The sequence below is a fragment of the Macaca thibetana genome, chromosome 1 (genome assembly GCF_024542745.1).
Source record: "Macaca thibetana thibetana isolate TM-01 chromosome 1, ASM2454274v1, whole genome shotgun sequence".
NCBI lineage: Eukaryota > Metazoa > Chordata > Mammalia > Primates > Cercopithecidae > Macaca > Macaca thibetana.
Genome location: NC_065578.1, coordinates 35,044,755 through 35,058,533, shown reverse-complemented (window position 1 = coordinate 35,058,533; position 13,779 = coordinate 35,044,755). Strand labels below are relative to the sequence as shown.

General features: G+C 41.7%; 2 protein-coding genes across 15 annotated transcripts in view; one reads left to right on the top strand and one right to left on the bottom strand.

Moving 5' to 3' along the window:
• PSMB2 (proteasome 20S subunit beta 2) overlaps positions 1–13,779 on the top strand; it is a 623,524-nt gene that overhangs the window by 186,766 nt on the left and 422,979 nt on the right. The window lies entirely within an intron of this gene.
• Positions 1–13,779, bottom strand: part of LOC126959105 (protein argonaute-3) — a 235,011-nt gene that overhangs the window by 53,397 nt on the left and 167,835 nt on the right. For all 14 annotated transcript variants that reach the window (XM_050798118.1, XM_050798061.1, XM_050798066.1 and 11 more), the window contains 5 exons: positions 11,389–11,476; positions 11,119–11,266; positions 10,574–10,693; positions 6,297–6,419; positions 6,001–6,134 (listed from right to left, as the gene is read on the bottom strand). In XM_050798118.1, the coding sequence (XP_050654075.1) occupies positions 6,001–6,134; positions 6,297–6,419; positions 10,574–10,693; positions 11,119–11,266; positions 11,389–11,476 (613 nt within the window). The remainder of the gene's footprint in view (positions 1–6,000; positions 6,135–6,296; positions 6,420–10,573; positions 10,694–11,118; positions 11,267–11,388; positions 11,477–13,779) is intronic.

The window sequence follows — 13,779 nt, the reverse complement described above, 5'->3', positions numbered from 1 at the left end:
GTATAGTTTGTTGAACCCATAATCTTGAGAAGACAACCTAAACTTCAGGTACCTTTCTGATACATCTGAACATTTTACAGAGGGATTTCATTCAATTGTGATTTTCAGTGCATATTTTCTGGTTGTACAGAAGCTTTCTCATACAAGTGGGCTGATGCTATAACAGTAGCTAAAAGGTTATTAGGAAATGTGTTTCTCTCACAGGACATTGCTGAAGAAATCTCCAGTGATAGAGGTACTTGCCTCACTGGACTAGCTATAAAACAGTTAAATAAGGTATTACTTAATACAAGAGCATTAGGCAAAACTAACTGAATAATCTGGATTGCCTTGGTCAAAGATGTTTCAGATTGATGACGATCAGATCCACTTCCAGTGAAAAACAAAAGTTGACCCCTTATGAAATAGTCACTGGAAGGCTTATGCTCCTAATAATAGAACCTCCTGTATCTTCTGCTTCTAAACTTTAACATGACAAAGCCGGGCGCGGTGGCTCACGCCTGTAATCCCAGCACTTTGGGAGGCCGAGGCGGGTGGATCACAAGGTCAGGAGATCGAGACCACGGTGAAACCCCGTCTCTACTAAAAATACAAAAAAATTAGCTGGGCGCGGTTGTGGGCGCCTGTAGTCCCAGCTACTCGGGAGGCTGAGGCAGGAGAATGGCGTGAACCCGGGAGGCGGAGCTTGCAGTGAGCCGAGATCGCGCCACTGCACTCCAGCCTGGGCGACAGAGCAAGACTCCATCTCAAAAAAAAAAAAAAAAAAAAAAAAAAACTTTAACATGACTAAATGCTGCAAGGCTTTAATGCATTATGCCAAAATGTACTTTCAGCAGGTAAAGAAAGCTTTTCACGGACCACTGACTGAGGACAAGCAAACCCTTCATGATCTAGAATTGAGAGGCTGGATCTTTTGGAAACACATCAGAGAAAGACTCCCCTTGTCACCCACACTGCAGCAAAACTTCAGGACCTTGAAGCTTGGGTTTGTAATCTCACAGCTTAGAAAGGCCCACCCAGACTCTTGGAACCATACACCCATGAGGGAGAACTTAAGGTAAAGCTAACGAGGGAAGTTTCTCCCGAGAAGCAGATGGCCTCCTAGATGTGGACAGATTTCCCAAGATCGTGCATCAAGACTTCTCTGCTATCATGAGGCTTTTAGTTCTCAATTTTTTCCAAGTTCATGCCTGTTATGAACAACTGAACTGAAAAAGGGGTCTCTTGTATATACTTATAGGGTATACTTTTATTTGTGAAGGATAAAAAAACCTCATACTGGCTGGGTGCGGTGGCTCACGCCTGTAATCCCAGCACTTTGGGAAGCCAAGGCGGGTGGATCATGAGGTCAGGAGATCGAGCCCATCCTGGCCAAGGTGAAACCCCGTCTCTACTAAAATACAAAAAATTAGCCAGGCATGGTGGCACAGGCCTGTAGTCCCAGCTACTCGAGAGGCTGAGGCAGGGGAATCACTTGAACCCGGGAGGTGGAGGATGCAGTGAGCCAAGATCATAGCCTGGCAACAGAGCAAGACTCAGTCTCAAAAAAAACCCTCACCCACAGAGAACTTTACGCCTTGATAGAGGGAAGATGAAGGGCCAATGTGGGTGAGAAATTTTAATGGTACCTTTGTTGCTTCATAATCAGTCAGAAACAGAGCACTGGCCAACTCCTCTTAAGCTACATCATAGTTTAAAGAGAAAATTGTCAGTCATGTGTGGTGGCTCATGCCTGTAATCTCAGCAGTTTGGGACGCCAAGGCAGGCAGATCACGAGGTCAGGAGATGGAGACCATCCTGGCTAACGTTAGTGGTGAAACCCCACTCTACTAAAAATACGAAAATTTAGCCGGGTGTGGTGGTACATGCCTATGCTACTTGGGAGGCTGAGGCAGGAGAATCGAGTGATCCCGGGAAGCAGAGATTGCAGTGAGCCGAGATCAAGCCACTGCACTCCAGCCTGGGTGACCGAGCGAGACTCCATCTCCAAAAAAAAAAAAAAAAAGAAAAAAGAAAAAAAAAAAAAACAGAGAACATTGTCAATACAGGTTAAAGAGAATATTGCCAGGAGGCCTTCTCTCTTCTGGATGGGCATATTTGTTCATTTATTTTTCTATGGTGTGTCTTTTTCTTTTTGGAGACAGGGTCTGGCTCTGCTGCCCAGGCTGGGATGCAGTGGCATGATCTCGGCTCACTGCAACCTCTGCCTCCTGGGCTCAAGCAATCCTCCCACTTCAGCCTCCTGAATAGCTGGGACCACAGGCGTGCACCACTGCACTCAGATGAGTTTTGAATTTTCAGTAGAGACAGGGTTTTGTCATGTTACCTAGGCTGGTCTTGAACTCCTGAGCTCAAGCAATCTGCCTACCTCAGTCTCCCAAAGTGATTACAGATTACAGGTGTCAGCTGCTGTGCCTGGCCTATGGTTTGGAGTTAACGAGGCAATGATTAGAAATTTATCCCTCTAAATTTTCCAGCCTATTAGAAATTTATAGGCTCTTTAGCAGATTCTACTACAAAGACTATGGTTACACAAAAGACTTTAAATTCTCTTGCTAAAGTTGTGCTAGATAATAGAACTGCTCTAGATTAGTTACTGGCTAAACAGAAATATCTGTGCAGTTGCTGATACTTCTTATTGAACATGGAGGAATACATTGGCTATTACAGAGATTCAGTTGTAGAGGATTAACAAATAGGCTGCTTGGTTGAAACAAGCAGACTCTTATTCTAGCTTATTCTTTGATCTATTTGATTTTAGGTGGCTTGGTTCATGGGGACCTTGGCTAAGGAGCATACTCCAAACTCTTGGGGTTATTCTCCTGATAGTCATAAGAGTAGTCTCCCTGGGATACTATACTCTCTCAAAAGTTTTAAGTGTTTGCATATGGCCATCTGCAGAATGTCAAATGGTCTCTCTTGAATTGGAACAAAAACTCAAAGAAATGCGTGAGCATGAGGACGCCATACTTATGAATGACGTACTGAGACCAGAAACCCAAAATCTCAGTAACTGAGAGTGGTGCTAAGGTCCTAAGTTTTAGTCACACTCTTACCTAAGTGAGGACCTAACCAAAAGGGAGGAATTTTTAAACAAAATTATAGGAGGTCATTGTTTTGGACTAAGCTTATGCACAAGGCTCCAACAGACCACACCAAACCAAAATGGAGTCACTCATGCTAAATGTGAGACAATTACACTGAAACACTGAAGAAAGAAATAGATCCTAAAATAGACCAGGTTTTGTTTTTCTCCTGAAAACAGGAAATTTCAGCACAAGGAGGTCCCCTCTACTCTTACCCTTAGGAAAAAGTAACTTGAAGTCCTTGTTCCCATTTTACAAAACCCATTGTTCTGCTATTTCCCAGTGGGATTTGAGACCAAATAAGTAAATTTATGATGGTGACAGAGTTACATGAATGCCAATCCATTAAAAACACACACACACACACACACACACAAATTTGGGGGGTAGATTAAAGGGGATAACTGTTAAGTTTTGCTTAAAGCTACCTCCTTACATCTTTTAAGTTCAGCCTAGAGGTTTCTCTGAACATAGTAAACTGTAACCTAGGCCAGGCGCAGTGGCTCACGCCTGTAATCCCAGCACTTTGGGAGGCCGAGGCAGGCAGATCACCTCAGGTCAGGAGTTTGAGACCAGCCTGGCCAACACAGTGAAACTCCATCTCTACTAAAAATACAAAAATTAGCTGGGCGTAGTAGTGCGGGCCTGTAGTCCCAGCTACTCCAGAGGCTGAGGCAGGAAAATCGCTTGAACCTGAGAGGTGGGGGTTGCAGTGAGCTGAGATCATGCCACTGCACTCCAGCCTAGGTGACAGAGCAAGACTCTGTCTCAAAACAAAAACAAAAAACTGTAACCTAACTGGATGGGTAAATAGGATATAAGCTACTTGTGTAGCAAACAATGAGTTTCAGCCAATCAATTACAGCTAACTGTTCAAACCATCTTCAAATAAGGCAAATGCCAAGCTGTAACCAATCCATCTGTTTCTGTACTTCATTTCCATATTCTGTATGCCACTTTCCTTTTTCTGTCCATAAATCTTCTTCAGCCATGCGGCTGCTGGAAGTCTCTCTGAACCTATTCTTGTTCCAGGAGCTGCCTGATTAGAAAAACATTCTTTGTTCAATTATAAACTCTGTTAAATTTAATTCGTCTGAAGTTTTTATTTTAACAGAAGATATGATTAGCTCTATTTTACAAAGGTGAACATTGAACAATAATGAGATTAATAAATTATCCACAGTAATAAATCCAGGTAGTGGCAAATCTGGGAAGTATACCTAAACTGTCATTGAAAGACAATGATGTTGCTACTAGCCTACAAAAAGCAGTTGTGATATTGTGAAATATACATTTGTTGGCCATTCCCATTTCCTAGCAGACAACTCCTAAAATCCTTAGAAACTCCTCAGTGTTATTTTTTTGTATGATACTGATTGACTAATGGCTGGTAGCCTTATAGGTAGCTTTAGGATGGGGTCTGGTCACCAGAAAGGCAAGGCAGGATTAGAGGGTTGGGACTTTCAGCCCCACACCCCCAACCTCCAAGGAGGTAAAAGGGGACAAGAGTTAAGTTGATAACTAATGGCTAACAGTTTAATCATTGAGGCCTATGTAATGAAGCATTCATAAAAACCCAAAAGGACGGGGTTTGGAGAGCTTCTGGCCAGCTGAATGCACAAAGGTTCCTGGAGGGTGGTGTGCCCAGGGATGGCATGGAAGCTCCACTCTCCCTCCCCATACCTCGCCCTATGCATATCTTTACAGCATCCTTTGTAATATCTTTTATAATAAAACAGTAACATAAGTGTTTCCTTAGTTCTGTGAGCTGCTCTATCAGATGAATCTACCTTGAAGAGGGGGTCATGGGAACTCATGACCAGAAGCCTGGACTTGCTACTGGCATCTGAAGCAGAGTGCAGCCTTGTGGGACTGAACCTTGAATCTGTGGAATCTGATGCTATCTCCAGGAAGACAGTGTAATGACTGAATTGGAGGACACCCAGCTGGTATCCACTGCAGAACTGATTGTTTGCTTGGTGTGTGGGGAAACCCTCCCCACATTTAGTCACAAGAGTCTTCTGTGTTGATTGTTGTGGTGTGACAGCGGAGATAAAACATGGTTTGAGCTTGCGTTTTGTCCATTCACAGTAGTCTATAAGGATGTCTAGTAGAATGAATCAAGGAATTTACTATGACTAACGAATTTTTCACCAAACTACTGAGAAGAAACTTTTTTTTTTTTTTTTTTAAAAGACAGAGTCTTGCTCTGTTGCCCAGGCTGGAGTGCAGTGGCACAATCTCGGCTCACGGCAAGCTCCACCTCCGGGGTTCACGCCATTCTCCTACCTCAGCCTCCCGAGTAGCTGGGACTACAGGTGCCTGCCACCACGCCCAGCTAATTTTTTGTATTTTTAGTAGAGATGGGCTTTCACCGTGTTAGCCAGAATGGTCTCAATCTCCTGACCTTGTGATCCACCTGCCTTGGCCTCCCAAAGTGCTGGGATTATAGGCGTGAGCCACCACGCCTGGCCAAGAAGAAACATTTTTAAAGGTTCAGTGACTAGGCTGGGCGCAGTAGCTCACGCCTGTAATCCCAGCACCTTGGGAAGCCAAGGCAGGCAGATCACCTGAGGTCAGGAGTTTGAGACCAGCCTGGCTAACAAGGTGAACCCCCATCTCTACTAAAAATACAAAATTAGCTGGGCATGGTGGCACACACCTGTAATCCCAGCTACTCGGGAGGCTGAGGCAGGAGAATCGCTTGAGCCTGGGAGGTAGAGGTTGCAGTGAGCTGGGATCGTGCCACTGCACTTCAGCCTGGGCAACAGAATGAGACTTCGTCTCAAAAAAAAAAAAAGTTTCAGTGATTACATATACTTCATATTAAGGCAAAATTTGTTAGAACATTAGATGAGTAATTTAAAGTCTAAACACAAAAAAGTCCCAAAGCCAAGGTAATGAGATGCCTTACTTCAATATTTCTTCTCTGCACTGCCTCTGTGTGGCAAAACAAGCGATAGCCCACATTTTGATTTCAACTCCTGTGTGGAATTGCTTCCCTCGCATATCCCATACTCCGTGGCTTGGTGTTGCTACTGTCCGATTCTATGTGAGGAGAAAAAAATAACACGGTGAAAAAGAACAAAAATTTTCAATAAACAGAAAGTAAAAATTTCAAATCGCTGAACTGAAATATTTCTGATATGCCTTTCTCTCCATACTTACAGACTGTATGTGTATGATTAAAACATTAACAAGAGGCTTTACCCGTCCTCCATACTGGAGCATAGGTGCTGGAAGTACGCGTCCAGTTACATGAGCCATTTCATCCCGAACTTTAAATTGAAACTCCTGAACAAATGGATCCGTTTCATAATTTGCACTTCTTACCTAACAATAGAAAAAGTTTGTAGTTACTCTCAAAATTCCTCCAAATCCCCTACTTTACTGCATTAGAACCCTCTTTTTTTTCTTCACTGTGTAAATAATATGTTTTCCAACAGGTCTAACCAATGGTGCTCTAACTACAGAATAGCAAATCTTAACCTGGGGACCATGGGTCATGAATAGACTGTAGAAATTCTGTGACCTCCTGGTAATTTATACAAAATTTAAATGTATGCATTAGGTTGAATAATATATTTTGGCCTGGCATGGTAGTTCATGCCTGTGATCTCAGCATTTTTGGAGGCCAAGTTGGAGGACTGCTCGAGCCCAGAAGCTTGAAATCAGCCTGGGCAACATAGTGAGACCCTGTCTCTACAAAAAATTAAAAAATTAGGCTGGGCCTGGTGGCTCACATCTGTAATCCCAGCACTTTGGGAGGCTGAGGTGGGAGAATTGCTTGAGCTCAGGAGCTCAAGACCAACCTGGGCAACAAAGTAAGACCTCATCTCTACAAAAAATTAAAAAGAATTAGCCAGATGGGGTGCCACGTGCCTGTGGTTCCAGCTATTTGGGAGGCTGAGGTGAGAGAATTGCTTGAGCCTGGGAGCTCAAGGTTGCAGTGGGCTGTGATTGCACCACAGTACTCCAGCCTGGGGGTCAGAGCAAGAATCCGTCTCAAAAGAAAAACAAAAAATCCATGAAAATGATAATAAAACTTTTTTTTTTTTTTTTTAAAGAGATGGAGTCTTGCTATATTATTCAGGCTGGCCTCGAACTCCTGGGCTCAAGCCATCTTCCTCTCTCAGCCTCCTAGATAGCTGGGAACTAGGCATGCACCACTATGTACTACCCAGCTGAAAACAGTAAGTTTGTATGATTGAACCTAATATGCTTTTGGATGGAGAAAGAAATATCTCACCTAAAAAGAGGTTAAGAACCTTTGACTATAGGAGATCTGGATACATTCTATTAAAATTTATTTTGTGTAGAGTTTGATAGGAAGTATTAAAAATCTTAAGGCTTTTTAAAATTATTTGATTTATAATTTATATATAATTACTTGACTATTTTCAGTGCCATAATACACAATTTATTTAATGGAATACACTTAAGACAGATAAGAAAGCCAGTAGGAGTCACAGGTTATAATTGTTATATATTCCCATACATATAACCAAAGAGAAGGAACTTAATGTAATTCAGTGTTGGATCTCACTGAAATTCATGCTTAAAGCATGCTACACAGAATCTCTCCACAATAAACAGGAAAAATCATTTTCTTTTCTTTTTTTTTTTTTTGAGACGGAGTCTCGCTCTGTCACCCAGGCTGGAGTGCAGTGGCTGGATCTCAGCTCACTGCAAGCTCCGCCTCCCGGGTTTACGCCATTCTCCTGCCTCAGCCTCCCGAGTAGCTGGGACTACAGACGCTCGCCACCTTTTTTTGTAGAGACGGGGTTTCACTGTGTTAGCCAGGATGGGCTCAATCTCCTGACCTCGTGATCCGCCTGTCTCGGCCTCCCAAAGTGCTGGGATTACAGGCTTGAGCCACCGCGCCTGGCTCATTTTTTCTTTTCTTTTTTTTTTTGAGACAGGGTCTGGCTCTGTCACCTAGTGGCACAATCACAGCTCACTGCAACTTCAGCCTCCTGGGGTCCAAGCGATCCTCCCACCTCAATCTCCTGAGTAGCTGGGAAGCTGGGACTATAGGTGCATGTCACACACCTGGATAATTAAATTTTTTTTTAGAGATAGGGTCTCACTATGTTGCCCAGGCTGGTCTTGAACTCCTGGGCTCAACTGATAGTCCTGCCTCGGCCTCCCAAAGTGATGGGTTATAGATGTAAGCCCCATTTTCTAAATTAGGTACCAATGGGGCATCTCTTTCAAGCTTATTTGCCATTCATTTCTGTACTTCAGTGTATCCTGTAATGAGGTTACAGTGAATAACAAGGACTATACAATAACAATTAATATACTGTGACTTGTTGCATGATGTACTTGGTGCTAAATGCTTAATGATACATTTTCACAAGTATTTTATAGCTATGAAAGCAGTCTTTTATAACCTGTATCTTTCCAGATACTATAAATATAATAATAAACATAATAATATGATAACAGTAACAGTAAGTAAATGGAGAAGCTAGACTTTGAACCCAGGGTTGTTAGACTCCAAAGTCGGTTTTATTTTTTTAAACTACCATATGATACTTTCTGAACAGCTGAGCTGTAATAAATGAGTTAGAACAGTGAGTTATTGAGACTTTTATAGAGAAAGTAAGAGGTCTTAGTTTCCAGAAGATTTTGGGAAAGCTTTTAAAATCTTATAGAATCAGAGAAAAATCCAGGATGAAAACCAGCCTATATTTTCCTAATTAAATATCATGTAATAACTTTCTTTGACTCTTTACAGAAGAGTCAATAAGGAAAAAAAGGTATTTTTTTCTGTAGTTGGCTTACCAAATAGAAGAACCAGTTTTTAGCCAAAGATGAAATTACTAAGGTTAAAAAATAAATTAAAAAAGCCAGTTTTGCATCCCTATTTTCAATAATCTTTAAAATTGCTTTTGGAAGTATTATTAAGTTGTTTTGGGAAATATTCGTATTTCCAGATTTTTTTCTCTTTGGGCAGTTAAAATGGTGTTCGAGAAAACAGCCAGATAAGATTCAGATGCCCTTTTATCTTGAGTTTTGTCTTATTCTATGAGTTTTAAAAAGTGATATTGGTAATGCCTTCCTTCCCTTCATTTAGAACAATGAGACAGCACAGAGACCTTACGTGGTTAAAACTATCTTTTATTTTTTTTCTTTTTTCTTTCTTTCTCTTTCTTTCTTTTTTGAGATGGAGTTTCACTCTTGTTGCCCAGGCTGGAGTGCAGTGGTGCAATCCTGGCTCACCGCAACCTCTGCCTCCCGGGTTCAAGCAATTCTCCTGCCTCAGCCTCCTGAGTAGCTGGGATTACAGGCATGCGCCACCACGTCTGGCTAATTTTGTATTTTTGTAGACACAGGGTTTCTCCATGTTGGTCAGGCTGGTCTTGAACTCCTAACCTCAGGTGATCCGCTCCCCCCTCGGCCTCCCAAAGTGCTGGGATTACAGGCCCTGAGCCACTGCGCCTGACCTTTTTCTTTTCTTTTCTTTTTTTTTGAGACAGAGTCTTACTTCATTGTCCAGGCTGGAGTGCAGTGGTGTGATCGGCTCACTGCAGCCTCTGCCTCTCAGGTTCAAGTGATTCTCGTGCCTCAGCCACCTGACTAGCTGGGATTACAGATGCATGCCACCATGCCCCACTAATTTTTGTGTTTTTAGTAGAGATGGCATTTCACCATGTTTCCCAGGCTGGTCCCAAATTCCTGGCCTCAAGTGATCCACCTGCCTTGGCCTCCCAAACTGCTGGGATTACAGATGTGAGCCACTGAGCCCAGCCATTTCTTTATTCAGACTGTATAGCTGCCACTCTGATACTGGAGACTAAGCAATCTTAGACTGAGTGTTAAGAATTTTAGTATTGGCTGGGCACGGTGGCTCACGCCTGTAATTCCAGCACCTTGGGAGGCCGAGGCGGGCAGATCATGAGGTCAGGAGATCAACACCATCCTGGCTAACACGGTAAAACCCCATCTCTACTAAAAATACAAAAAAATTAGCCTGGCGTGGGGGCGTGCGCCTGTTGTCCCAGCTGCTGGCGAGGCTGAGGCAGGAGAATGGTGTGAACCCGGGCGGCAGAGCTTGCAGTGAGCCGAGATCACACCACTGCACTACAGCCTGGGTGACAGAGCAAGACTTTGTCCCTGAAGAAAAAAAAACAAAAAACCAAAAACAGAATTTTAGTATTGCTAGTCATAATTGACTTTTCCTCCTATTTCCCACCTCTTTCAGGTGGAGGTTCCAGTTTACTAAATTGAAACATTTCTTCTGAGAGGATCTGTTCCCTGGATCTACTTAAAAAGCTCAGTGTTCAATGAGAAGGACCTAACCCTTCTCATATAGCCCACCAAGGCTTGTATCGAGAACATTAGATTACTTCCATGATCCCTTTTAATTCTGACAGTCCGTGAAATGGTAATAAGGTATGGGTTGATAAGGACATGGTTCTCTAGTATTATAGTTTGCCCTAATATGTTTTAAATTCTCATTTCTAAGGTTAAGTACTAACCAATCTGCTAATTTCCTCTTGTCTATCTGGTGCAGATCTTGCTGTTGCCTTGATCATAGTGGAAGTCTGATTGTCTGTTAGCTTCTTGATACATCGTTGCCCTGCCACAATATTACAGACCTACAGATGGAAAAAAGTTTTGTACTAGATGTATATATCTTTTTTTTTAGCTTTTACTTAGTGTCAATTAAATGTAAAATAAAAATTTAAAATCAACTTCATTAAACCACTTATTTTCAATATGTTAAGTAAAAAAGTAGTAAACAAGACGGCTCTACAGTATGATTATAATTAAGTAAAATGTACACCAGATGAAGACTGAAAGAAGTATAGTATACCAAAATGTTAACAGTGGTTACACTAGACTTGTAGGACTATGGATGAACTTGTTTCGTGTTATTTCATTACAGAAAATTTAGAATAAATTAAAACTTAAAAACAGTTCATATTCCAAAACAAATGTTCTGTATGAGGTAAGTTATCGGCCATAAAAGACCCCAAAAGAATGATGAACAGGGTATGAATTAGCAGTGGGAAGGCATTACTTCTAGCGGCAGGTAGGTGTGTTTCTGCTCCTGCCCGACTTGCAGGCAGGGAAGGTGCGGGTACTTCAGCTGAAGAGTATACTTTTCTCTGAAATACTGCGCTACTGTTCTCTCCACAGTTTGGCCATTTTCTAACTGTAAAGGAAAGCTGAGAAAAAAAAAAAAGTACACATGAACAATTATTTCCCAGTAAGAGTCAGAAAAACTCCCAACCCCACTAACTAGGGCAAGCTGCCTCACACCATCGCTGCTCTGACAAACTTTTCTTACGTTTGATGACTGGCAGGCCTCCTTGTTACATTACAAACACGGTATTTCCGTCTCATTGTTCCACAATGAGTCACTTCAACCTTCAAACCTGTTCCCAACAAGAAAAATGGAGGTTACAGAACTGTCACATGTAAAATATTTATACTTATAATTGCCTGTTCATACTATAAAAACTCAATTCTGAACAGACAAAAAATTCTGTGATACAGGCAATACGATATAAACACCAGATTTTACATATAACATTGCTAATAATGGTCACAATCATGACAGACCTAATGGCAAAATTTTTCCTTGCCCCATCAAGAATATATACATTAAAAAATAAAATCGTAAAATTTGCAAAGCCCATAGATCAAGGGCCAAAATCTTCCATTAATAAAAAACACTGTTTACACTAAATTCAGGTATTTATGCTGGGAGAGGGAAGGTGGAATGAAAGAGGAATTCCAATAATTCTCAAGGTATTCCATAATTTCAAATTATGTGATATTTACCTAGCCCAGTCATCACATACTGATTGAAGATCAGAATTTCATAAAGCTCAAGAAAGAAGCCCTTTAAAGATTTATAAAGCAGGAGAAAAAAATACCACGCATTTTTAACAGAAGCGACAATTTTATAGAAGTATAATATAGTGACACAGCTCTTTTCCAATACTATTAAAAATCAAATGCAACCAAAATAATTCCTAAAGTAGGCGATCCCTATCCTCTTACGGAGTCAAGACCCCTTTGAGAATGTGACGTAAGCAATAAACTCTCAGCAAAATGCATATATACATTATTTAGCACGTGATTTTAGGAGTTATTGGATCCCTGCAGTCCATCTGTGGACTCTAGGAGTTCAAGGATCCCAGGCCTGCTCTAGCATGTGAAGAAATGGGCTTTAAGCCATTGACTGAAGTTCTTCGAGATGAATTTTCTGAAGCAGTGCTGTCAAAGAGAATTTTCTTGAGATGATGGAATGTTCTACATCTATGCTAATATGGTAATCACTAATAACATGTTACTAAGCATAGGAAATGTAGCTGGTATACCTAAGAAACTGAAAATCTAATTTTATTTTTTTATATATAGATTTTTTTTTTTTTTGAGTTTTTTGCTCTTGTTGCCCAGGTCAGAGTGCAATGACGCGATCTTGGCTCACTGCAACCTCTGTCTCCAGGGTTCAAGCGATTCTCCTGCCTCAGCCGCCCGATTAGCTGGGATTACAGGCACCCGCCATTACGCCCAGTTAATTTTTGTATTTTTAGCAGAGATGGGGTTTCACCATGTTGGTCAGGCTGGTCTCAAACTCCTGACCTCAGCTGATCCACCCACCTCGGCCTCCCAAAGTGTTGAGATTACAGACGTGAGCCACCACACCTGGCCTTAATTTTAATTAATTTAAATTTAAGTGTCTACATGTAGTCAGGGCAGTCTTGGCCTAGAGAAGAGTTAACAGGTACACAGAGGTCACAGATAAGCATCTCCTTTCTAAAGTTTGGCCTAGACTCCAAAGGATAAAGTACAAAATGGCGTAGATGGAGAACAACTTTTAGTTCCCTGATAATATTTATGGTTATTACTCTTTGTCATATTTCTCTTTTATATTTGTGATTCCTATACTGCAGTGGTTCTTAGCCAGAGGCCAGTCTGTCCCCCGGGGGACATTTGGCAATGTCTGGAGATATTTTTGATTGGCATGACTGGGGATGTTACTACTTTCTATTGAGTAGAGGCCAGGGATAGTATGAAATATCCTGTAATGCACAGAACAGCCCTACCCCCAATCCCAACAAAGAATTATCCAGCCCAAAATGTCAATGCTGCTGAGGTTGAGAATGCCTGCTGTGGTAAAATGTATTTTCTTACCTAACTGCTACCTGCAATTAGGTAAGAAAATTAGTACCAAACACAAAGATCAATCATATAAATGGTATTTTCTTCTGATAGATCAGAACAAATTACGACGTTAAATGGACATGGTATCCATTCCTGTACCAGACTGGTATGGGTTTGTTTTTCTTCAGAAGTGCTCCTCCTTGAATCAGTGAGTAGTAGTTTTTCATTAAAACTACCTTTATAAGACAAAAATGTCAGATCAACTAGAGAATTACTATGTCTTTATATTATAAAGGAGACTAGAAAATAAAATACTGTCAAAGGAGGATCTTAAAAGAAGGAAATACCGGGCGCGGTGGCTCAAGCCTGTAATCCCAGCACTTTGGGAGGCCGAGACGGGCGGATCACGAGGTCAGGAGATCGAGACCATCCTGGCTAACACGGTGAAACCCCGTCTTTACTAAAAAATACAAAAAACTAGCCGGGCGAGGTGGCGGGTGCCTGTAGTCCCAGCTACTCGGGAGGCTGAGGCAGGAGAATGGCGTAAACCCGGGAGGAGGAGCTT